This window comes from Necator americanus, chromosome III, assembly GCF_031761385.1.
Source record: "Necator americanus strain Aroian chromosome III, whole genome shotgun sequence".
In the NCBI taxonomy this organism is placed as follows: domain Eukaryota; kingdom Metazoa; phylum Nematoda; class Chromadorea; order Rhabditida; family Ancylostomatidae; genus Necator; species Necator americanus.
In genome coordinates, this window is record NC_087373.1 from 15448220 (window position 1) to 15471456 (window position 23237).

A 23237-nucleotide genomic window follows, 5' to 3' on the forward strand; every position below is an offset into this window, starting at 1 on the left:
GTTTTTACGATATTGCGAACTAACGGATTTTTCCAATAATCAAACGTAAAGAATCCATACAAAAAACAATGGCATACTTGCTATATAACCTGTGATTCCGCTGCGGTGTCTTTTTTTTTAGATTTTTTTTTGTGAAAAAAAATTGTAGAGGTAGCCACTCTTCTTATGTATGTTCAGTCATTTCATGTCCTACTGGGTTTTGATCTGGTACTATGTGATGTGTCTATTTTTGATGTTTCGGTGGTGAAATTTATACCTAATTTATCTCAGTTTTATAACATGGAAAAACAGTTGTACTTACATGGATACATACATGAATCAAGGAGCAGGAATGAGGCACATAGCATGAAAGAATGGCAGAACGAGGTTCTAAGAATGTATACGGATTTAGATTTCAAAACAGGGTTCCTAAAGTGTACAGTTTGAGAGGTCGCTATGAAAGAATCGCGTCAAGTCCATGAAGATTCAACCGTTTTAACACTGGACCTGAAATGAAGTTCAAATATAAAGTCGAAGAGTACTGCTGGATTGCAGAATAGGCTATAGTGTTAAAAAAAAATCCATGCTTTATTAATAAGATCTTCACTGCACTAGTTATCTCAAATGATATCGCTATTCCTAAGAGGTAAGACATGTGGGCGCTCAAACTCATGGCATGATTTCTGGAAACGCACGGATGTTACGCATGTTGGCTACTCACATTATAAGGTTATAACAATAACCTTTCGATGACGTAGATACTCTACGAATCTGAGTAACCTCTATTCGCTAAAATACTTTTGGGTGAGTTATGTTGACGACTTATCTACTGTTGCTGTTCAAGACCAATACAACGGATTAGCTATCGGTTGAACCATGTTACATCTATCGGTGCTTATCACTTTTTTGATAGAAAAGCAAAGAAATGTGTGTGCATATATGCCTTAACCTTAGCTATTGTGGAGCTTTGTATTTCAAAAAGAGGCGCTGTTCTGATATCAGTATTTTCTACCCCACAAAAGAACTAAGTCTAGTGTAAAGGCATTTTCCGCGAGACAACGCTTCTTGGATGGGAGCTACTTCCGGCTGGGTAGTTTCACATGATCTCGTCTCCTCTAACCAAGTTAAGTTGGTATTATATTCAGCACAAACTAGCATCCCAGTCGAAATGGATAGGAAGTGGGGCTCGATACCGAAATTACTCCGTGATAAGTACAATCCAAGAATACTGAAATAGTGTCAAGACGACCTGAACTTCGTTGCATTTGCATCAGCGGCTGCGTTCGCAGTGGAGCTAGCGGTTTCAATGCAGATCGGACCGGACTAGAGGGACGAGTGGAGCTAGTGAGCTTTCCCACTCGAGTTCAACCGCTAGTTCGGCGTGCCGCTCCGAACGCAGCTCCTTACGCAATTGCACCGAACTTCACGTTGCTTTGACCTCTCCATTTATCTCTTTGTGAATGAAACATATTTAACATAGATTGTGACTGCCAATTCATGCTTCATTTTCTTGTCTGGAAAGAAGGGAATCTGAGAAAACTATTAAATCCATTGCAGATATGTCCTTGTCGGACATTGTGGTTAACTGTCTTCCGCTTTCTTCGTTTTTTTTTTCCTTTGGAAGATAGTGGTAAATGAATCACTAAAAATAAGAACCTGAGTAATAAAGACGTTCTTTTCCGATGGACGAGTTCACACTACCAAGTGCGACATGAGTAGTCGGCTTGCTTCTTGTTTGATCATTATTCTAAACTTCTTTCACAACTTTTTATTTCCAAGCGTAATGCGTTACAATGCCATCTATGTCCTTCAGCCTATTGCATCTGTTTAGTGGGCAAAGTTACATAAGGCTCTCAACATTAATGCGAGTTTATTTCGAGTTAGTTAAGCCGCGATGATCTGGTTTCCAAAATTATGAGAGAGGAATACCGCGCCCACAGCCAGTTAACCTCCTGAAGCAAACAACAGCAGTGATGAATGAGGTCGCTAGTGCAATGAAACGGTGAGTCCCCGAGGAGAAATGAAACATATTTCAGCGCTCAATATTCCGGCTACAGTCAGTCTACGTCCATGCAAAAACTAAAAAGAGCCATGCAGTTAAAGCGTTTTTTTTCTTTCTTTCAAAGAACTGAATACGAACAACGAGACGAATAAGCTCTATGAGAATACCCCAAAATAACCTTGAAAACGTTCAACTTACATTCCATCGGGCACCGAATAAAGCTGATATCTGTAACATCACGATTGCAATGGAAAAGTTCATCAAGCAGCACTAAAATATAGCCAGTAGCCTCTATGAACAGATATGTTCTAGAGAACTATTGAATTGCTAAGCGTGCTTCAATTGACCTACGTTCCCGATCGATTCCGCTTCTTTTGAAGGTACATGAAGGTAGCAGCTACGATTGTTGTTAACAAGAAGAAACAGGCAAGAATAAGAAGAATCAGCGTGAGTGCTGAAAATCAATGTAGGTTCTTTTTTTAGAACATTGCCGGAGATTGACTAGCATCCCCGTAAGGATTGTGGACCTAAGAAGATTCAGAAGAAAGTAGAGGCAGTGTTCAGAGAATAACTTAAAATATATGCAAGACTATCGAGTGGTTAGACTAGAAACTAGAAATACAATCACGGAAAATGTCGTATCTTCGCTCTATAGAATAAAATGATTTTGACGCAATTTTATCATGGAATTGGCTGCGGCCAAAGGTTTCGAATGCCAACGTAGTGTATATATATAGTAGTGTCAAGGCACGGTGCAGTTGCATAAGCAGTAGCGCTTGAAACGGTGCGGTGGAGCGTAGCGGTTAGGATCAAGTGAGGACTTCTACTGCCGTCGTTCTTTGCTGCAGTTCACAATTGTCCCATCTCGATCCCAACCGCTCTCTCTCTCTACCGCGATGCTTCGAGCGCAGCCGCTCAAATAACTGCACCGCGCCTCATGTTATGTTACAAACAGTAAGTATTCATACAGTAACATTTCTTTTTGTACGGTGCACGGATGCGAACAAAGATGCCAGCGATAGCTGCACAGTCAATGTTAACCACTACGGCAAAAACTTACGAAACCGGCAATCAGAACCAGCATATATCCAGCTACATTCACATCTGTATGAGAAGGGTCCTGTCACGACAATTTTGGAGCCGCTAGGACATGTCTGAAAGAAAATATTTTACAGCTGTAGATGTTTTATTTACGTGGTCACCTTGATTCGTTAAAAATAGTTCTTAAAAGTAAATAGAAAAAAAAGTTGAAAGTTCAAAAATAGTTTTGACGAAACATTTCCCACTCAACATGCTAACGTATAAGTAAACAACACTCAAAGACTGCATATCAGAAACTGGCTGAAACAGACGATGTTGAGGACTCTGGGGAAAAATAAAGTTCGTAACGAAGACTACGAGTGCTAGTGGCCACGCTCAATTTCTCCTAATCATTCTGAAAAAAAGCGTGGGAAGTGGCGTTTGTTCCCACGAGGTACGAGAAAACGCGCCACACTTGTGCTCACGCCGCATCCACGAGCGAGCGGTCGAATATCAAGGTCTTCTCACCAGCCTGTTCAAGTAAAAGTAAAACCAAAGAATAGACTGGTGAGAAAACAATAGACAATATTTACCCACAAGAACAACCAACAACGTTAGTTCGGTGATACTCTGCCTTTAAGCACTGTCTTAAATGTGACAGTGCTACACCATTAATACTATCATTTTGAGATTTCTCAGCATAGTTCACAGTTACGGTGTGCAGTCGGGTCAAAGCTGTGGCGTAATTGTGTATGTGGTTGCGCTCGCGATGAGACCCGCATTAGCTCCAATCAAATTGGAGAGCTGAGCTAGATTCCCATCACAGCATTCTGAGCGCAACAGCTTACGCAATTGCCATACAGTTCAGATCGCTTTGAATCCAGCCACTTTAAATCCATCACCCCACGATTCTGTGGTGGTACGGATTTCAGGTGGAGTATTCGTATACGGGATAGTAGATTATGGACAGGGAGGTGATTCCGTCCATTTCTTCCTAATTGCCGTAAAGAACGGCCCAGAAGATGCGGCGCGCGCACAAGGCTGGCGCGCTCCAATCGAACTCCTTGTAGAAAATAGTGCGCCGGAACGCTCGAATCCGTATCTTCCGGGCCGTTTTCTACGACAATTAGGAAGAAATTGACGGAGTCATCCTTCTCTCAATAATCTACGATCCCGAATACTCCACCTGAAATCGGTACCACCTCAGATTCGTGGGGTGATACCTTTAAAAATTTGGAGAAGATGTGCGGATTATACCGTATGTGTTGGGCTGGAAGATGGCGGTGAGACTTGGATTGTGTTGTGACAGATGGAAGACACTGTGCGTAAAGGCAGCGACTGTAGGTGGAGGCAAAGGCAGGGTATCACACAACTGGCTTAGTTGGAGAACCTCAGGGAAAATATAGAGTTCAAGGTGTAGATGTGGCGAATGTGAGCACGGTCCCACTCAACTCCATCTAATCTGCCCAAAAACGCCGTCTGTTCCTATGAGGTACAGTAGAGTGTGCCCTTTTGTACACGCACCGATACCCTCAGCAACCTAATCATTGATTTTGCTTGAATAGGCTGGTGAGAAGACCTCATTGATCATCGACCACTCGTCCGCTGAAAGCGGCGCGTGCAGAAGGGGGTTGGGCGGGGGAGGATTCCACACACCTCGTAAGAACAAACGCCGTTTTTCGGGAGGAATAGGGGAGTTGAGCGGATCCACGCTCATAACCGTAGTCTACATCCCGAACTTTATATTTTTCCACAGGTTTCAGGACTTCGTCACTTCGCCATTCGCTGCCCTTAACCAGAAAAAGAGGCTGTGCAAAATTTTTCGTCTGAAGTTTCAACGTCTGTTCTAAGCTAAGAGCGAAAATTATCCATGAATGGTTTGCAATGGCATGACCTACTAACAGTGGACCCTAACGAGCAAACCCGGTGGAATTGAGTATCTAAGGGAGTTTGTAATCGCTTCTGCCTCACCGCAATAGTAGGATCCCGAGTGCATGTGTAGTTACCGGGTATATTTTTACATTCCTCAATCGTCGGACAAGGATTGAGTTCACATTCATCAATATCTGAAAATCAACGAGAACATGTTGGATTCCCATTGTGGAGAGCCCGTACACTCTACCTTGGCACAGTTGTATTAGGCGTCCTTGATCGTCTATCGTAGAACCTATGGCCTCAAATCCACTCATGCACACACACTGCGTTTTGCCCGGTTGTCCTGAAGAAAACGCATTATGGATTATACATCGTCATTCAACGATTGCTACCGTACCATCAATAGGCTCACAAGTTGTGTACTGAGGACATACAATGTTGCCACAGCGTTCATCCTGAAAAAGAAAACATTTTTAGAAGGGCGTCAGGGAATATAGGGATAGGTAGCCAATTTAGACTGATAGGATCAACCTTGGCAGCCCATCCATCATAGGGAAGGTACGCCTTTCCGAGAGTGCCAAAGCATGGCGTATTTGAAGTGTCGCAGTCCAGGAGAAACTGCTAAAATATGTCACAGTAGTTAGGTAACCTTCAGCTTGCTGAAAAATGAATTATTATACAGTGTTGTGGTGACAAGGTAATAAAAATTTACGTTCCGCTTTCATTTTAAGCACGAGTGTATGCAGTATTTTAGAGAGTCTCTTTTTTGAAACATAATAATTGACAATATATACAAAATGAATGGCCGAGAGTAATTGGTAAGAGGCCACCATTGCGGGTGTGTTCATGGTCGATGTTTCGAAACTGTTCAGGACCATCCTTTGTTCTCATCTCTCTGGGGTCTACAATTTAGTTACAGAGGTTTTGGAAGTGAAAGGAGCATAACTTGATGGATTTCATGCGTAACCATGAATCTCTGCAGTCTTGAATCGATGTTGAACCTGACAGCGTGTCCCAAAACGATTGATCAACAGTAAGTATTTCGCACTTTACCATTATGAAAGCTTGATTAAAGGCGTCACCCCACGAATCTCAGGTGGTGCGGATTTCAGGTGGAGTATTCGTATACGGGGTGGGAGACTATGGCAAGGAGAGTGATTCCGTCCATTTCTTCCTAATTGCCATAGAAAATGGCTCGGAAGATACGGCTTCGAGCGTTCCGGTGCAGTATTTTCTACAAGGAGTTCGATTGGAGCGCGCCACCCCGATGTGGCGCTGCATCTTCCGGGCCGTTTTTAGGAAGAAATGGACGGAATCACACCCCTCTCCATAATCTACTATCCCGTATACGAATACTCCACCTGAAATCCCTACCATCTCAGGTTCGTGGGGTGATGCCTTTAAGGGCGGACTTTCAGACGTTTTGTGGTACTAGCTTCGCTCGCTTTAAGCGATGAACCAAAGTTGTATACTCGGCCCAGAGCAGCGCTAGGACCGGTGCGATTGCGTAGGCGACTGCTTTCAAAGCGGCACTGTTGAGGTACCGGTTGGGATCGCCGGCGGATTGTCGCTACCTTCACTCGAGCTCCAGCGATGAGTGTAGCTTCCCCCCGATCTCATCAGCTACATCGCGAAATTTCGAAAGCTCTCGCTGCAACTGCACAAAACTTCACTTCCTTTTGACCCGACTATAAGTGTGACTATATTGCGGAAATTCTTCTATGGAATCAAAATTGTTTTTGTTACGTTTCACTTTTTCCTTCAGTATTTGCTCCGATATATCTTGCAGTGTTCTTATTTGAAATTTCGAAATTCCAACTTAAAAAAGTACTCTTATAATATTTTGTAAAGTTGGATCCATTTCTACATTCCTTTGATACAAGATGGGTTACTTTTGAGCTCACTTTTTTAAATGATCTTCCACTCTTTAAAGCGCTATAAAAAGTGAAAAGAATCTACATAGGAAAATTGAATATACTTCCAAAGAATACATCACATAGAAATGCCATTTTATCTATTATGTCTTAAAAACTGTATCTTATAGATGAGGGCCGTCGTCATCAATACGTTGCTGAAGATGTATTGACGGAAATGTTTCAGTACTTTCCGAGTAAGCTCAAATAAGTGATAAGGCGTCGATTTCCTACCGTATCCCGTCCTTCAGATTCTCAAGGGATTCAGTACAATTTTTGGAAAGATTTCCCTTCAAGCGCCCCCAAAGGAAACAGTGGAAAACATTGGATGGAGCTTTATGACCGTGCTTGCCAGCCTACGTTTCCCTTAGAGGGATTAATCACTCGAGGAACATTTCTCATAACACCTCTAGCGAACGACCCTTTCTCATCTCTGCAGTCTGAGTAGGGCGAATGATAGGAGTGCGTAGATTCACCTACAGTAACTTGAGTTTTTTTTTGTCCGACTCGTAGTTCATGTTCTAGAACTGTGCATAAGGTGATTAAGATGGGAAAATAAACAGTTTTTTCTAGACTCTCGCATTAACCTCAACCAGTTCCTTCGATTAATTCTGGTGTTGTTTTTTACGTGTTCATTTCCTATAATTTTCAGAATAAACATACTATAAGCTCTTTCTGATACCTTAAAAATGCGTTCGTTACTTCTGAAAGCTCCACTATCGTCTAGTTTGAGCATCAGTTTTAAGTGTGCTACCAGAGATCCTTGTGTAAAATTTCCGAAAATCAGTCTAATCAGGCGATCTCCATAGACCTTCGTAAACTGAAACATATGCTTTTATTTATTTTTCGAATGATTTGAGTTGTCATGCGTCTTGCAGAGCAAATTATTTCAGTACTGACTAACCGCTCCCAATATTGTTTTCCTTGCCTCGATTGCCTCAGGATGAGTTACGTTGTTGTAGAGTTCAGAATAGTATGTTTCTTTGAAGATCAGTGTGATATTTACATGTTCCCCAACTGAATTACAGTACAATTCACGCCCTTTAGTGTTTTGTAAGCACAGAAATTTCAAAGAATCTTTTGCTTGAGTTGGAACAGAAGATCTGTCCTCTCACCTTTCACACATTCCTTTCCGGAGACGTTGTACACGAAACCCTCAGCACATTCACAAGTGTAGTTCCGAAATCCAAGCATCTCACATGTATACTGTCCCGCCGGACAGAACGATGGTTTGGGATCAAGACAGTAGTTGTGGAAGTCTTCACAAAGATCTCCTTCGAATTCTTCGAGACAACTGCAACGGAATTTTTTCGGTCTGCCAGCATCAACTATGCAGGTTCCGCCGTTCATGCATTGATTCTTATAGCATGGACCTGAAATTTGGTTCCGGCTCAGGAGATGATTTCTGGAGGGTGAATCCAACAATTCAGCAACCGACTCACTTCTGCAAATACCATCTTCGTCTTCGATGTCCGTGAATTTCTCGCAAACGCAGTCTGCTATACACATCTGATCCCTCTTCATACACCTCTTCCCTGTAGGGCACAGAACCCCTTCACAAATGTCTGAATGAAAAGAAAAATATAGTAGAAATTGTGTCGAGTTCCGTTTCCTCCAAGGGGACTTTTCGAAGAAAGGAATTTTGCTCGAAATTCCCCTCCACCCATGTTTAGTGTACGCCGAATGTATTATATTTAATCGCAATTAGGCACTTCCTGGAACAGGACAGAGGGAAAAAAGAGTGTGTCTCCGGGAAAGAAAAGGCACATGTTGCGTCAACGTCGCAGTCCAGCGCATTAAATGGGTGGCAGCATGTACTGTGGTTTAACCGAACGGCACTGTAACTCTTTGGGTGTGGCGCAGTCGGTTAGAGGTCCGTTGTAGCCACACGGCCAAGGGTTCGAAACCGCCCTAGTGCAAACAAAGCCTTTCATCCCTCCGGGGTCGATAAATTAGTACCAGACTTGTCCTGGAGGATAAAAGCACAAACATTACGAATTCCAGTAAAAACGCATTGGCGCATCCCCCGAGTGGATTGATACGCCAGTGACTTTATCCTTTTTATCCTTTTACTGTAACTCTTCAAAAATTCGGACGTATTCATAACACCTAGCAATAGGAAGCTCAATAATTTGCTCAAATAAACTTGGGAAGGGGTGGAAAATTTGGGTGAGAATCGTGCCAGGGCCACGACCACTCTGAATGCATAAAAATAAAATGATTAGATTTGGTACGTGAGATGTGTGACTAGCTCAAGCACAGTCGACGGCTTTCAATTTGGTGGCCGCGACGCGTCTGCGTGCAGTGCGTGAGCGCTGCCCTCGAAGCGGCGTGATGGAGGCAGCGGTAAGGGGTTGAGGCGGGACCATCGAGAACTGCAGCGATGAACGGTGGTACCAGCGGTCCCCACTCGATCCTAACCGCGCAGCCGCTTACGCAGTCATTTTTCAGTCGCGAGCTTCATGTCATTTTGACTCTACTATTAGGTCTACCGGAAATTTCTGTGCGCTTCTGTTATAACAAGGTTCGACGCGGAAGCGTTTGTTTATTTGGCGCATGGTCGGCTGTCTTTCCTCTTCCCTTAACGCATACGTACCGACGTAAAGGATAAAGTTAGGATAAAGTTTCTGGCGTTAATCAATCCGCTTGGGACGCGCTCCCACGTTCACTTCAATTCAGAATCGTTCGAGGTTTACGAACGTGTAACTGGCCTATACAATGACTTGCGGTGGCTAGCCGATGTGTCAAGTCAGTGTTTTTATCCCCCAGACATGTCTGGTACCAATTTATCGACCCCGGAGAGATGAAAGGCTTGGTGAGCACTAGGGCGGATTCGAACCTCTGATCGATCGTGTAGGGAGCGGAACCTCTGAACGCTACACTCCCACATACCGACGTAGCAGATGAAATGAAACACAGTTGATTCAGTTAGTCTTAATTGTGAAGTAATGGTGTATTCATGGCAACTGATAAAGTTCATTTGCGCCACTGCATTGTATGCGAATTTCAACTAGGAAGAAATGCCACAGAAGCAGTGTAGAATTTACTGAAAGTGCTTGGTGAAGTAAAAATTTCTGATAGGATATCTTTCTGACAGCCCTTACACCTCTAAACCAATTTTGACTCTGAATAAGAGAGTGATGGTGGGACATTCAAGGACCGCTAAACTATAAGCTTTTAAAGCAGAACGAAAAGCTCAATTCGGAAAAGTATTGTCAGCAGCTGGGTACTTTAAAGACAGCAATCCAAGAAAAAAGTCCGGCCGTGTTCAATAGAAAGGACATCATACTGCATCATTATGACGAAAGTCCACATGCTGTTTTGGGGACGCTTCAAAAAATTGCAGAACGAAGCTGGACGATTCTGTCGCAATATTGTGTCGTATGTCACAATATTCGCCGGAGTTAGCACCCTCCGACTACCACTTGTTTCTGTCCCTACAAAATTTTTTGAATGGCAAAAAATAAAAAATGAAGAAGATGCCAAACTAGCACTTGTTCAATCTTCCGCATCAAAAGATGAAACATCTTTCAAAAATGGGGTATGCAAATTACCCTCACGCTGGCGACAAGTCATTAATAGTAATGACAATCATATTATTCAACAAAGTTTATCGACAGTAAGAAAAAATTTGCATTTTGTTTCATTCCAAAAACCGACAGACCTTTCCGTTAGACCTAATATACATACTCTTCCTGTCTTTGTCGCTCACACCTCTCTGTCCTGTGCCAATCGAAGGTGCATCGCGACACGAAACTTACGAAACTGACCATGCTGGGGTCTTTATGGGCAAATGTAGTCGTTTAAATTAGGAGTACGAGCATGTCCTCGCTAAAATAGCGTGAGAAACGGCGTTTGCCCGTAGGAAGTGGATGGAAACGCTCCACCCTTGTGCGTCCACTAGCGAGCGGTAGGGGACCAATGGAATCTTTTCAATAGCATATTCAAGTCAAACCAGTAAGCTGCTACGAACCGGCACGTATACAAAGATGGCACGTTCTAACTTACCTCGTGTAGAAACAAGCGTTTCCCGGTTTTTTAGGACGATTAGGAAGAATTGAGTGGGCCACAACTTATTTCGTAATCTACATCCCGAACTCTACCACAGAGACCCCAACACCGTCAGTTCCGTGAATGCACTACTTCTAACGAGACTCGGAGCTGGCTGAATGTATCACATCCAAACATTTAGTGCTACAAAATCGCTGAAAGTTTTCTAGACACCGCAAAACTAACAAAACTTCCCGAACATTTCTTGTCGTCCTTATTTCCTCTGAATGTTTGAGAATACCTCCTTAAAGGCATCACCCCACGAATCTGACGTGGTGCGGATTCCCGAGGGCCAAAGACCATACGGGGGCGTAGATTGCAAAAACGGATGGGATGTCGCTCATGCATCACTGGAAACAGACGGCTTCGGTATACGGTTAATTACGACGTCCTCTATTGCAACGTGCCTCCCATCCCCCCCCCCCCTCTTGCCTGCGATTCGTCGAAAATCCAACCTGACGCCCCGATGGGCAATTCATTTCACTCCGCGAATCGCAGGCGGAGCGAGGCGGGGCGCAAGGGTGGCGCGTTGCAATAGACGACGTCGTAAGCAGTCGCATTCCGGAGCCTGTTTAAAGTAATGGAGGGAGAGATGAGCGAGATCCCACCCGCTTTTGCCTGCGCACCTGTATAGTCCTTGGCCATCGGAAATCCATACGAAGTCCATACTACGTCAGATTCGTGGAGTAATGCCTTTGATCTCGCTCATCTCTGAGGTGAGCTATTTTCTTCTAAGGAAGGGAAAAATTCTGGGGCGACATCGTACCGCATTGTTCTCTGCTATTCTCGTAATAACAGATGTCAGTATCTCTAGCGTTTCCACATTTCCTCGGTCCTACGGCTGTAATAGTTGCATTCGGTGACGTAGTTGTACCTGTAAAGAAAACAGAAGCTTATCTTGCCTTTTCTCCGGATCATTATTATTACTTAATTTCATTTCTAGTCAATTTAATCAAATTAAAAATATCAGTCAGTCAAATTTATTATATAGATTGTTGAACTACTACGGTAATCGAACTCAGTACTTAGCAGACAGTTATACGTTCTAAATGGTTAAGCAATCGTAGTTTTGGCTCGCTATTTCTTGCCAACTTCATAGCTGATCCCTCAGTTTTTGTCTGCACCGTAAAGGTAGGTCTGATATGACTACCTGCACCCACTAGCTTTTTGTCCTGAGAAATTGCTTTTATTTCTTTTGAGATGACCTCTTTGCATCCTCGTCAGGAACTTTTGTGTTACACAAACTCGAAAATTTTCATTGTTCGAAATTTCTGTTTTTGACACATATGCACACCTTTTTACCACACACCTTTCTGAATCCTCACACAAAATGTATGGAATAATTGTGCTTTCGTGTCGACTAATCCAGTAAGTAAATGGGTCGCTTCAGTGATGGACTGATTCGAACTATGAACATGGGACCACTTGCCGATGCAGAACACTCGTCCAAGCATTTTTTTTTGAAGATGAGGTACTTCGTTTCTCTGCTCATTATTGTGAAAAACGTTTCGCCCGCAATCGGATTAGTGAGAACACTAAGTCGAGCATCGTTCTGCTGCAGCATAAGGTAGCGTCGAAAGAGGGTCGCAGAGATACTCGAACCTCGCCACAGGGGCTGAGCATTGGGGGTTGTGCAAGAGGTTCTCGGAATCGTGTTTCGCGAAAGCGATCTGTGCCGCCGCTCCTGTCCAGGACCGCTGCGGGTCCTGAACAGTGAGAGCCTCTTTTCCGATCCCAGGAGCATAAGCATCATTTTATTTATTTTTGTACTGATCTCTCTGGCTTGGTTAAAGTGAGAGGTTATTGCGGGATGGATTGAATAGAAACAATTATTACTATTTGTGTTAGTATTATCTCATCTAAATGGGATACTCCATATCCGAACAAGGATATTTGCATTGAAATGGTGTTTCAGACGGGTTAAAACGACCCGGAGCCTGCTGGTGTTGCGTAAGCGACTGCACAGGGTGGAGCCAGCGGTTACGGTCGAGGTGGGACCATCTGCAGTCCGAATGTAATTAACAATGTCTCAACCTCGATCACAGCCACTTCCTCAGGCGCTGCATCGAAGACAGTCGCTTACGCCATTCACCAGACTTCAGGTTATTTTAGCCGACTATATCTGGAGAGGATCGGATTGGAAACCAACGTAACCACATCCATGCAGTCTTCTGACAACAGATTGTCACGGAAATAAAGCGATCGCAGGCAAACGTATATCTTAAGATCCAATTCCAAAAACTTATTACTTTTCAACAGCTCTTTTCTGTAAAGCAGATCTGTTTTACAAGAAATTTCCTATCCGCTTTAGCATATTTTGAGGAGTGATATCTCAGAAATGTCATATTCCAACATTTTAGCTTTCCAGATTTTGCATATAAAGTATGTATATATATATATATATATATATATATATATATATATACATATATAAAGAATTGTGACAGCAAAGCTCACCAGTGCTATTCTCGTTAGGTGGAGTCGTTGTATCTGGAGCCGAAACGTTGCGAGAAAAAAAAAACTTGTTCATGATACAGCAAAACTCAACAAAAAAGATAGCATTGGCAATGAGTGCTTAGAAACTGATGGGTCTGTGTCCGAAAGAACTATTTGATCTTAATAATAGCAGTACACTTACGTTTTGTGGTGAGCGTCTCAGTAGTCGTTGTAGAAGTTATCGAATTTGGACCAGGGGAAGTTTTAGTGATAGCTGGCGCAGATGTGGTGGTAGCTGTTGTGGTTGTCGTTCCATCACCACCTGTCATTTGTGTTGTATTAACCTTACTCCTTCGTTAACCTTTAAATTAACAGCACAGAGCGAAATTGACGATTTTGAGGTCTCCTTGCGAAAAGACAGTGTTAGGGATGTAAATCACGTGTATAAATTGTCATTTCCCCTTAATTGTCCTGAAAACTGCCTTGGCGATCGGATTTTCCCACGATGCTCTCAGCAGCGTACACAAGTGGCGCGTTACTAGGGAAGTCGTAGGAAAATTCGATCGCCAAAGCGGTTTCCCACGCCTTGTCAATACAATTGGGATAGTGGGAGTTGAGCAGTGTTACACTCGTACTTCTGATCTACATCCCTAGTCCTATCTTGTCGTGGAGAAATTCCAACGTCGTCAGTTTTGGGATATGTTGCCTTTAAATAGATCACATTTCTTCTAGATTATTTTTAGGTACTTGAATCTAGAATTTTCTCTTTTTTGAGACTGTTTTCATCGTTGATTTTACGCAACGTAGGATAGGCCATAACTGCCAGTTCTACGTATGGCAAATTCAATGATGAGAGGCCACATTCTGTTCACCTTGCCCAGCAGTAGTAGTCTTCGTGGTCACGACGAATGCAGTTGTTGACGGGTTTCCAGGTGCAGCGGTAGTTTCATTACTCCCTTCTGAAAAATAGAGAATTTTTGTAGCGTCATATGGAGAGCATTTCACCACTGTTGCGTATTTTCTGCGAAAAATGTGAAAGATAAGAAAATACCTGGCTGCGACATGACCAGATAGTCTGATGTTATCGTGACTGAAAACAGCAATTATTATGTGAAACAATGAAATTTATCCTGAAAGCAGTAAATAAAATTTCTCAGACAAATGACAAATACTTTTGTTGATTGTCACTAGAGGGCAACAATCACATACTTCCTGAGAAGGTAACGAGATTAGGTAAAAAGGTAGAAAGAAGACTTTCTTTGAAAGGTCATTCTAAAAGTAAATTTTTGGTTTAAAAATGGAGGGATTCAGGTCAGTAACTGGAATAAATGTGTGGTAAATTGTTACAATTGTGAATAGCGTTGCGAGTTTCGTTTTTCCCTAGTGTAAGACCCACCGTGACATTCTATGGAGAAAAAAAGAGGACATTATAACAATACCAATTTTTGCAAGAAAAAAGAAAGAAAAGTGGAGCTCAACTCTTTAGAATGTTTAAAAATAAAAGAATTGATATAACTTTCCCAAGGCAATTAAAACTCGCAACGCTAATCACAATTGTAACAATTTATCACATTTTTACTCCAGTTACTAAACCTGTATCTCCCCATTTTTACTCCAAAAATTTTTCTTTTAGAAAGACTCTCCGAAAACATAGCCTTTCTTCTACCTTTTTACCGTAGGCGTTTCAAACTTCTTTTAAAAAATTGCGTTGCAACCTGGGTGCAAAAATAACAACATACAAACATTCCAAACAGGTGTGTTTCCAACGCAGAAAAAATGAGTCTGAGATTTTTTTGGGATATTGATAAACATACACCAGGAGTGATTTACAAGTAGTCTATTTTGGAAAGTAAAATACGGTAATGATGTTTTCAATGGCAGATACAAAGTTAATACTGAGAAAATACTTTAGCTCTATGTTTTTTCTAGAAATTTTACAGCAAATGCTCTTTATTAGTTTTAGAAGGATGAGACTTTTCCTTAGTTGTTCTCATTTCAGCATTCAACTTGTATCTCGACACTTACAATACAACAAAAGGGGAGTTTTAGGAAAAATAGAACTTTAGGAGAAATGAAGGAGAAAATAATGAAGATCTAAGTTGAGCTCTGATTATGCCATAAATGTCATACCTGTTGTAATAAAAACGAAGACGTGAAACATGCCGATGATGGTTACGTTAGCGAGGTGTTGACTGCGACGTATTCAGGTATCGACAAGCTCTAAAAACGATCCGATATCTGAATATAACGGCTACGTGAGTTCGTATTGTCATCTCTGTTGTCAACGCCTCCCACTGTGGTCTGTGACGAGAGTGCACAGCGGAACGGGAGAGCAACGAGGCACGAGGCTGATGCCTCGTTGACGTCGCTATAGCATCGTGATGTACATCTACGACTGGAACTAGAAAGGTCGCGCCAAAAATAGCATGCAACATACCGCTTTTACTACGTAGCAAGGGAAATCGGTTAATGTCGACGGAAAAGTGCTCTTATCCTTCTCCCACCCTCATCCCTCCCAAAAAAAAATTAAATGTATCGCAGCTAAACAAATCGACGCGCGAATCACGGGAAAGAGAGTGGTGTGAAAGGGCAACAGCAAGGAGGATCGTATGGAAGCAATAAACACAAGAAATTTCGTGCTGCTCCCCTAACATGATTTAAAAGTAGTAAATTTGTGCAACTACATACATTGAGGAAGTCGAAAAGTCGAAAGCTCGGTGAATGAGGTTTGCTGTAGGATAGCATCTAATGCTTTTAGGTAATCAAGAAACCCATCATAGAAAACAATCTGAGGACTACCACAAAATGAAGGTCAAACTGCTCTCATTTATTTGTCCTTAGAAAAAAGTTAACGTTAACCTCAGAGGTATCCCATACAAGGAGTAAGCGCAGTAAATAACTGCATTTAGTCATGTCATGTAACCATGTATACAGATGCAAGCCGAGACAGCTCTTACAAAATTCTTTAAAAAAAAAAGTTGGTTCTGTACATCAGTGTTGTATTTTGTAAGATCTGCTGAGTTACTTTAATTAAGATCTTAACTAAATAAGATTTTAGCTACTACTAAGATCACGTTGTTCACACGTACAATAACAAATCTCAAATAGAACTCTCCCCTTTCTGCTGGTGGCAGTTATCCAGAAGAAGTTCAAAGCGGTCACAAGCGATCTCGAGGGGGATAAGGACGGAGGAAAACAGGGAGAATCACTGTATAATGATCGCGTGTTAGCATATGAGTGTTCAAATGAATTAATTACCGACTATACCTAAATTCGTTTAATTATAAAACATATGAGATAAGTAGCTGTGTTATTTTCTAAAATATCAGCAGAATTTGAAGCGACTGCAGAATTTCTGTGATCGATGTGTGGAAACAGAACTGGCAACTATGTACGCGTTGCTCACGTTGGAAGATGTACTGTTATAGTACGTATCTCGAACAGCATCATCAGGGTTCACTGGTCAATTGCTATGGCTATTCGTTGTTTTAGGCCCAAATGATTGACTCGATTTCATCTGACAATCATTTTCTGGGAACTTGCCAGTCCACTGGATTCTTTCTTAAACGAGCATTATGTCACCACTGTGGTGCTGAAATGTTCAACGTGTGGGTTCGGAAGAACCATAAACCATAATATTTCTAATTTGTTGATTGTGAAGTTGCATTCAGTTGACAAATTTCTAGTTTTTAAAGACAATTTCAACTTTGAGTTGCAGAATTAAATTTTAATTTCGAAATAAAAAAGTTAAAATTAAATTTTAATTGACTTTAAAGGATAGTTGGTTTACAAAAAAAAACGAAACGAGGAGAGGTAGACCTATCCAATGTAACCGAACCCCTCACCTAATCAAACGAATATCACACGCACTTGCTGGAATTTTTTCACGACAGCAATTGCGGCTAGGGATGGAATGTATTGATCAGGATGATTAAACATTTCCAAACTAGAAATGAAGGCGCTTATGGAGTGTTGTTTACTGGTTGGTTACAGTTTTAATTTTTTGAAATTTAGTTAGTGACTTCTGATCAATGCTCCAGCAGACTATAAGAATAAGTAGAAATTTTTGTAGGGTACAATTCATTCTGTCTTCTAGAAAGAACTTCCAGTATTCCATGTGCATCTGTTTAATTTCCAAAGTGCTCACTTCTTTCTATAATAATAAGACGTAAAAAAGCATGGGACACCACCATCCAACAACATTCCGCTCGGTTCAAAATTGTGTTCAAAATGCTTTTAATTAATTCTGTTTCTAAGTGCTCTACATACCGAAGCACACAATTGAACATGTTCTTTCGAAAATTACGATTTGATTGGCTGAATGCATTTTGTATTATGCAGAGAAAGCAGAAGCAGAAAAATCATGAAAAGAGAAGATAACCACGTCTGGATGTTTGGATGTAGCCTTGTTAACAGACTGCATAGTTTAGTTCTCGCTTGGTCTACTTCGCGAACATTTTCTCGTAATTAAGAAAACCAAGTGCAGATACCACTGGATTTTCTGTCATCATGTGTTTTGAACTCATATTCCAGCCGGTACTTTCGCAGGATTAGTTTTTAGTGGAGTGCTCGCGCACCTACGGAAACCGCTGAGAACTATAACAAGGACGCGTTTTATAATGAACTCAATGCGTTGTTAAACGAGATACCTCGCCAGCGGGCGGAAATTGTCGGGATTGATCCAAATGCAAAGATAGGACTTCAAAAACAATCCGATGTGCTTGGGAAATGGTTGTACCCATCGAAGCAAACATCGGACAACGAAAGTCGTCTGACAGACTTTGGCGAGCAGACGATTCTCATTATTGCATCCACGTTTTCATCCATCCCGTCCAGAAGAGATCAGCTTATTTGGCAAAGGACAACGTAAAACTTACTCTTAAGCTCTCCCTCTTAAGCCAACTCTTAAGCTTCAGTTCGACTGCATTTTGACATGGAACATCTCTTAGTCAGACATCCGACATCCATCCATAAAAAAAGGATTTCAGGTGTGAGGACTGGTAATTGCAGAAAGAAGTTCCGTCAGCGGATGTCGATCAGTATTGGATTATGAATAAAAAAAAGAGTGGATGACTTTGGCTCGATGTATTCAGACCCTGCAAACCCACCGTCTCATCGAAAACGTCTTCTCAGTACGCTTCCTCACTATCTAATCCAGGTAATCCATGCCCTCAATTAACAACACGAGTAGAAGAACAACTCTTAGCCTCGAAAATTCGCCGGATTCACTGCATCGTTCGAAGTGGAAACTGGAGTGAGACAATGGGACGCGGAAGAACCATTTCCGTTCAACCTTGCCGTCGATGACATAATGCGGAGAACAGTTAGACAGTGCCCTGCCGATGTCATTTTAGCTCCTTCTTCACGTCACTGGGTCGACCTCGAGTATGCCGACGATGTAGTAATATTCAGCTTAAGCAGCGCAAAATTGCAAATCGCCGTGGTTCCTGTATCGTACTAAGCTGCAGCCTTTGGACTGCGGCTCCGCCCCGAAAATTTAGGTAGATATGGGTCTCCGCGAGACTCTCAATGAAAATCAGGGAAGACGAACAACATATCGATACAACATACGAACAACATATTGAGCTCTTAGAGGAGCTTCTTTGTTTGGGCTGTGTGTCGATATACTATGGCAGCTGTGATAGAGATTTTTAGCAAACCCATCTCGGCATTCAACACATTGACGAAGTGCCTGAGGTCCGATCCTCATCGCCAACGAAGTATGCCATGAGTTTACTTAACTGCGATTCTCCTATCACGGTGGAGACTTGGGTGGAACTATCGACGGAGATGGAGGAACTTGGCTGCATGAATAAAAAACAGCTTAGACGGCTGTTAGGCAACTTGTATCCGTGGTGTACCATGTTATTATTGGAATGTTGCGCCAAGCGGACCAATTGGAGCATTTTCGGCACCATGGTGTGTTGCATTCAGTTGAAAGGATTTAAAGGCAGCATACCACAAACTCGACCATATTGGGATCTCTACGCGAAAGGATAGAGTCAGAGGTCACTATTACAAGTAACACGTTGTTAGGTCCATCGTAGGAGAATTCGGCCGACAAGGCCGTTTCCCACACCTTTTGCTCAGAAAAATTAAAGGTGAATGAACGTGAGCCCACCTGCAGCTCTCACTCTATCTTTCCAACAAAATCAGTTTCGTGTCACTAAGGCCGCTGAGGCTGAGATTGGTGTTGTGAGAGGAGAACAAGCAGTACTAGAAAACGCCTATCACAATTTGTTTCAGTACTTCAAAATTGAGAATTCCACATTGTTGACGTATCAGATACGGATCGACTAACTGAAGTTGGTTAAAAGAATTCCTTTCTTTTCTCATTTTTTTCGATTTTTCTCCGAAAAAGTTGATCAATGACTTATTTCTCGCTGTTGATAATGCTATCACTCAACAAGTTTTTTTAATGTTTCATGCTGTTTTCCGCTTTTAAGTCAGTCTTTTTCAAAGTTTCTCCTTCGTGTTCTTCCCACGTTTATTTTTGTGATCCTTCGTTCTTTCACAACGTTTTTCATGTCTCGTTCGGCGCGCTCAAGCACTCAAAAGCTCATTCTCACGGACTCGATTGAACGCTAACAGCAAGTATTGAAATGTTCCGTTTTATCAATTTAACACTTCATTTTAATGATTCATTCTAAAAGAATAAGAGTAAAAAAATTAGAAAATCAAACCACTGAAGTATCTGGTAGAGTATGATGTAGAAAAATTCTCCCTCAATTGGTATATAACATTTTGCCATTAAATTCTATTCCTATTCCTCTATGCATTTTTAGGTGCGGGAAAAGACGCACGAATCATTCTTCAACAGAATACCAGATAGGTGAAGACATTTTGATAGTGTAGATTGCGTTCACCCTCCTTTGAGGCAACCCCCTTTCCAAATGGATGGCAATTTTCGAGTTTTCTTCTCAAGGAAATAAAAAGATTCTAAGGAAGAGAGTGGTAGCAGAATCGGATGTCGACAAGTTTTTTGAATTTATGTGTAAGAAACTGGAAGTATACTAAGTGAGGATAAACGTATTACGACCATGAAGAAACCAGGTCCTCCTCCATTCGAAAAACGAAACTATGAGACTTATTTTTTCCATGGAACCGTTTTAGATACAGGGCAGCAAAGAGGAGAATCATTATTTCAGAAAATTTGATGAATAAAATTAAAGGAAACGCGTGACTGAATTGATTGCATTTGTAGAATTGCTTACGAAACATGAATGCGGTTTCATTATGCGTCAGAGAACGAAAATAATAAGGAAGAAGCATTTTGGAAGTACAAAGCTGTCAGTGCAGGATACAATGATAATTGCAATATTTTTGCGAAAATGAGTAACGAGAACAGCTAGAAAAAGCTGCTAGGCGGTGATGGATATGTTCGTTGGTTTGTTATTGCCGTAACGCATTTGCATTGTTGCTGTTCATTTCTCTCCAGGCTATTGAATAAATAAACAACATTGATTGAAAGTCGGAAATACGTTTACGGTCCGATACAGTGCAAACAGCGATCATCACCTGCCGATTTCTTGTTTATCTATAGAATACGGTACGATTCTGAGAACTGAACAAGCGCAACGAGAACTGAGCTCTGTGATTCTTCCTGCAGCCATACACGTCACTGAGGTCATCCACAGAAAAGTTGATAACACGCATTGATTTATCATTTTAAACCCTTATTTTTCAGAACCTAACATCCAAAACCAAACCCAAATGAAAAATAAAAATGTTATCAAATTAACTTGGAGTAAAATAAATAATAAATGTGAACGGACGTTTTAACATATCGCACATCTGAAGCAAAACACCATAGATCAAGTAGAATTTTCTACTTCTTCTTCCAAAGGGAATTTTACTGGCAAGTTGGTAAAATTGAAGTAGAAAAGTGTGTTATTTTCTATCCAACTTTTTTTTGCAATAAAATTGGCTACAAAAGGAAAAGGACTCCTTGTTGATGGATTTCAAAACTCTTTTGAAACTGGTTTCTAGCAACGGAAGCGAAATGTGGGTGCTCAGTTGTAGAAGTTCTATAAATTAGGATGGAATTTTGATCCCTCTGTTGAAGTTTATGATATTTCCCTAAAAAAAGCTTTCAAATGAGATAATTGCATTTATGTGTAAAAGTGTGGATAGTTATAGTATTGTATGGATATGTAAAGTACATGTTTTTAGGATGAAGCGCGTGGATGAAATGAATATTTGGAGAACAGGATTGCCCAAACCATTCTAAAACGAATGCCTATACGACATGGAAAATCCTTTTCCTTTCCATTTTTTCCATTTATTTACTCTCTGAACCGCTGTTTATTTTATGTACATGTACCATTATGTATGGAATTCCTTCACATTTTTTCTTCACAAGGTGACTGCTACTTTATTCAATCAGGATCGGAAAGAAGACACTGTCGCCGTGATCATTCAGGAAGGAGCCGCCACTGTACATTCAACAGAGATACACGCAGCAGAAGAAAAACACCTAAATGTGTCTTGTTGCTCCTTGTCCTGCCATGAGCCGTCAGGAGTTCAGCAAACGACTACAGTTTTTTGTTGTATCTTTACTTTCTTTCCTGCTACAAATGGACTTCTCGACTAGAAATGAACAAAAAAAGACAAGAACTTGGAGGTTGTTCGGGTAACTCGGCGATTACTTTTCAACGACGTTTATGTGCATGTTCTGCACGCCCAAAGAATACCTAAGTCACGGCAGCACTTAAACTTTCACAGGTGAATTCGAAACTTTCATTTTTTACTACACATTGAAGGAAATCTCCTTCAGTTCTTATTAGTAGGTTGGATATGGGACGTAATTCATAAGCTTCACAGAGAAAAAGCGAGAGCATCTGCAAAAATCCAGGGATATGCACAGACTAGAAGCATCAGACTGCCTGTTCATTTCACTCGACGAATTAAGTCCTTGCAGCAGTGTGATCGATGCAACGGGAACAAACTCGATTTAGTGCTGCAGTGAACCGAGCAGTACTGTAATGGAACACATTGCTCGTTAAGGAAGGTTCAAGTAGGGTTTGTTAACAGCGGTTCTTCTCGCATGGGTGAGTCGAAATCTCCTACTGAACTTTTGAGAGATAATAAGTTCCCCTCATAACTTATCTACTATATTTTAAAGAGCGCTAAGAGATAACTTCAATAATTTATGTTATTAATTGGGGAGAGTGAAAGCTCAAGGAATGAGAGGAAAGAGGAAAAAAGCTTGTCGATGTTTCTGGTCCTTACAGCTTGAAAAACAACTTGGTGCATCACCAGAAATCTAGAAGATGGAAAGAATAATAGATGTTAATTGAACGGAGAGATAATGTAGCATTATTGTCGCTTTTCCTCGACTGCAAACTAATGGGTTACACAGTTTTGCGATGACTTAACCGTGTGCAGAGCCTTCACAGCACCACATCATTTCGCACTGACCTCAGAAACATTACAGTATGGTTACACACTGTAAAAAAAAAAGCTATAAAAGACAGCGAATCACGAAAATGACGTATTGTGGAAACCCAATGGAAAACATAGTGTTGTAGATTACGAATATGAGTGTGACCGCGCTGAATTTTTCCTGAGCATCCTAAAAATGAGAGCGGTGTTCATTCCTACGAGGGCACGTTGGAACGCGCATTGTTGTATCCGTTCCGGTTCCCTCTGCTGCCTATTCGTTGGTTTTACTTGGATAGGCTGCTGAGGAGGCCTCATTAATCTTTGACTACATGGATGCGCCGTATGCACAGAAGAGAAACGGTGCTTTCTATCGTACCTCGCAGGAATGAACACTGTTTCCAACGTTGTTTTTCAGGATGATTAAGGAAAATCATATAGAGAGGTGCGATTTTCTGGCTTCTCCTTAATGTCTAACATAGGCTGTTTGCAGCTCTTCCTTTGAAGTGCCGTGCACGTTATTTGCTCCTTGAATCTCAGCATTCTGCATAAGAGTAACGGATAAAGTGTCTGGCGTTAAT

At 41.5% G+C, this 23237-nt stretch overlaps 2 protein-coding genes across 2 annotated transcripts; one reads left to right on the forward strand and one right to left on the reverse strand.

Annotated features, from left to right (window-relative positions):
* Positions 1–449: 449 nt before the first annotated feature.
* RB195_009681 (uncharacterized protein) lies at positions 450–15436 on the reverse strand (the record flags this gene model as incomplete). The annotated part of the gene is made up of 18 exons (XM_064190336.1): positions 450–486; positions 2180–2209; positions 2333–2435; positions 3042–3135; positions 4973–5067; positions 5124–5219; positions 5274–5331; positions 5408–5497; positions 7472–7609; positions 7694–7806; positions 7905–8162; positions 8232–8354; positions 11606–11713; positions 13297–13329; positions 13478–13597; positions 14148–14234; positions 14327–14365; positions 15406–15436. 18 exons carry the CDS (start codon positions 15434–15436, stop codon positions 450–452), a joined length of 1653 nt encoding a protein of 550 aa, XP_064047919.1.
* Positions 15437–18358: 2922 nt separating this feature from the next.
* RB195_009682 (uncharacterized protein) lies at positions 18359–18736 on the forward strand (the record flags this gene model as incomplete). The annotated part of the gene is made up of 2 exons (XM_064190337.1): positions 18359–18433; positions 18482–18736. The coding sequence occupies 2 exons, from the start codon at positions 18359–18361 to the stop codon at positions 18734–18736; spliced, it is 330 nt and encodes a 109-aa protein (XP_064047920.1).
* Positions 18737–23237: the final 4501 nt, after the last annotated feature.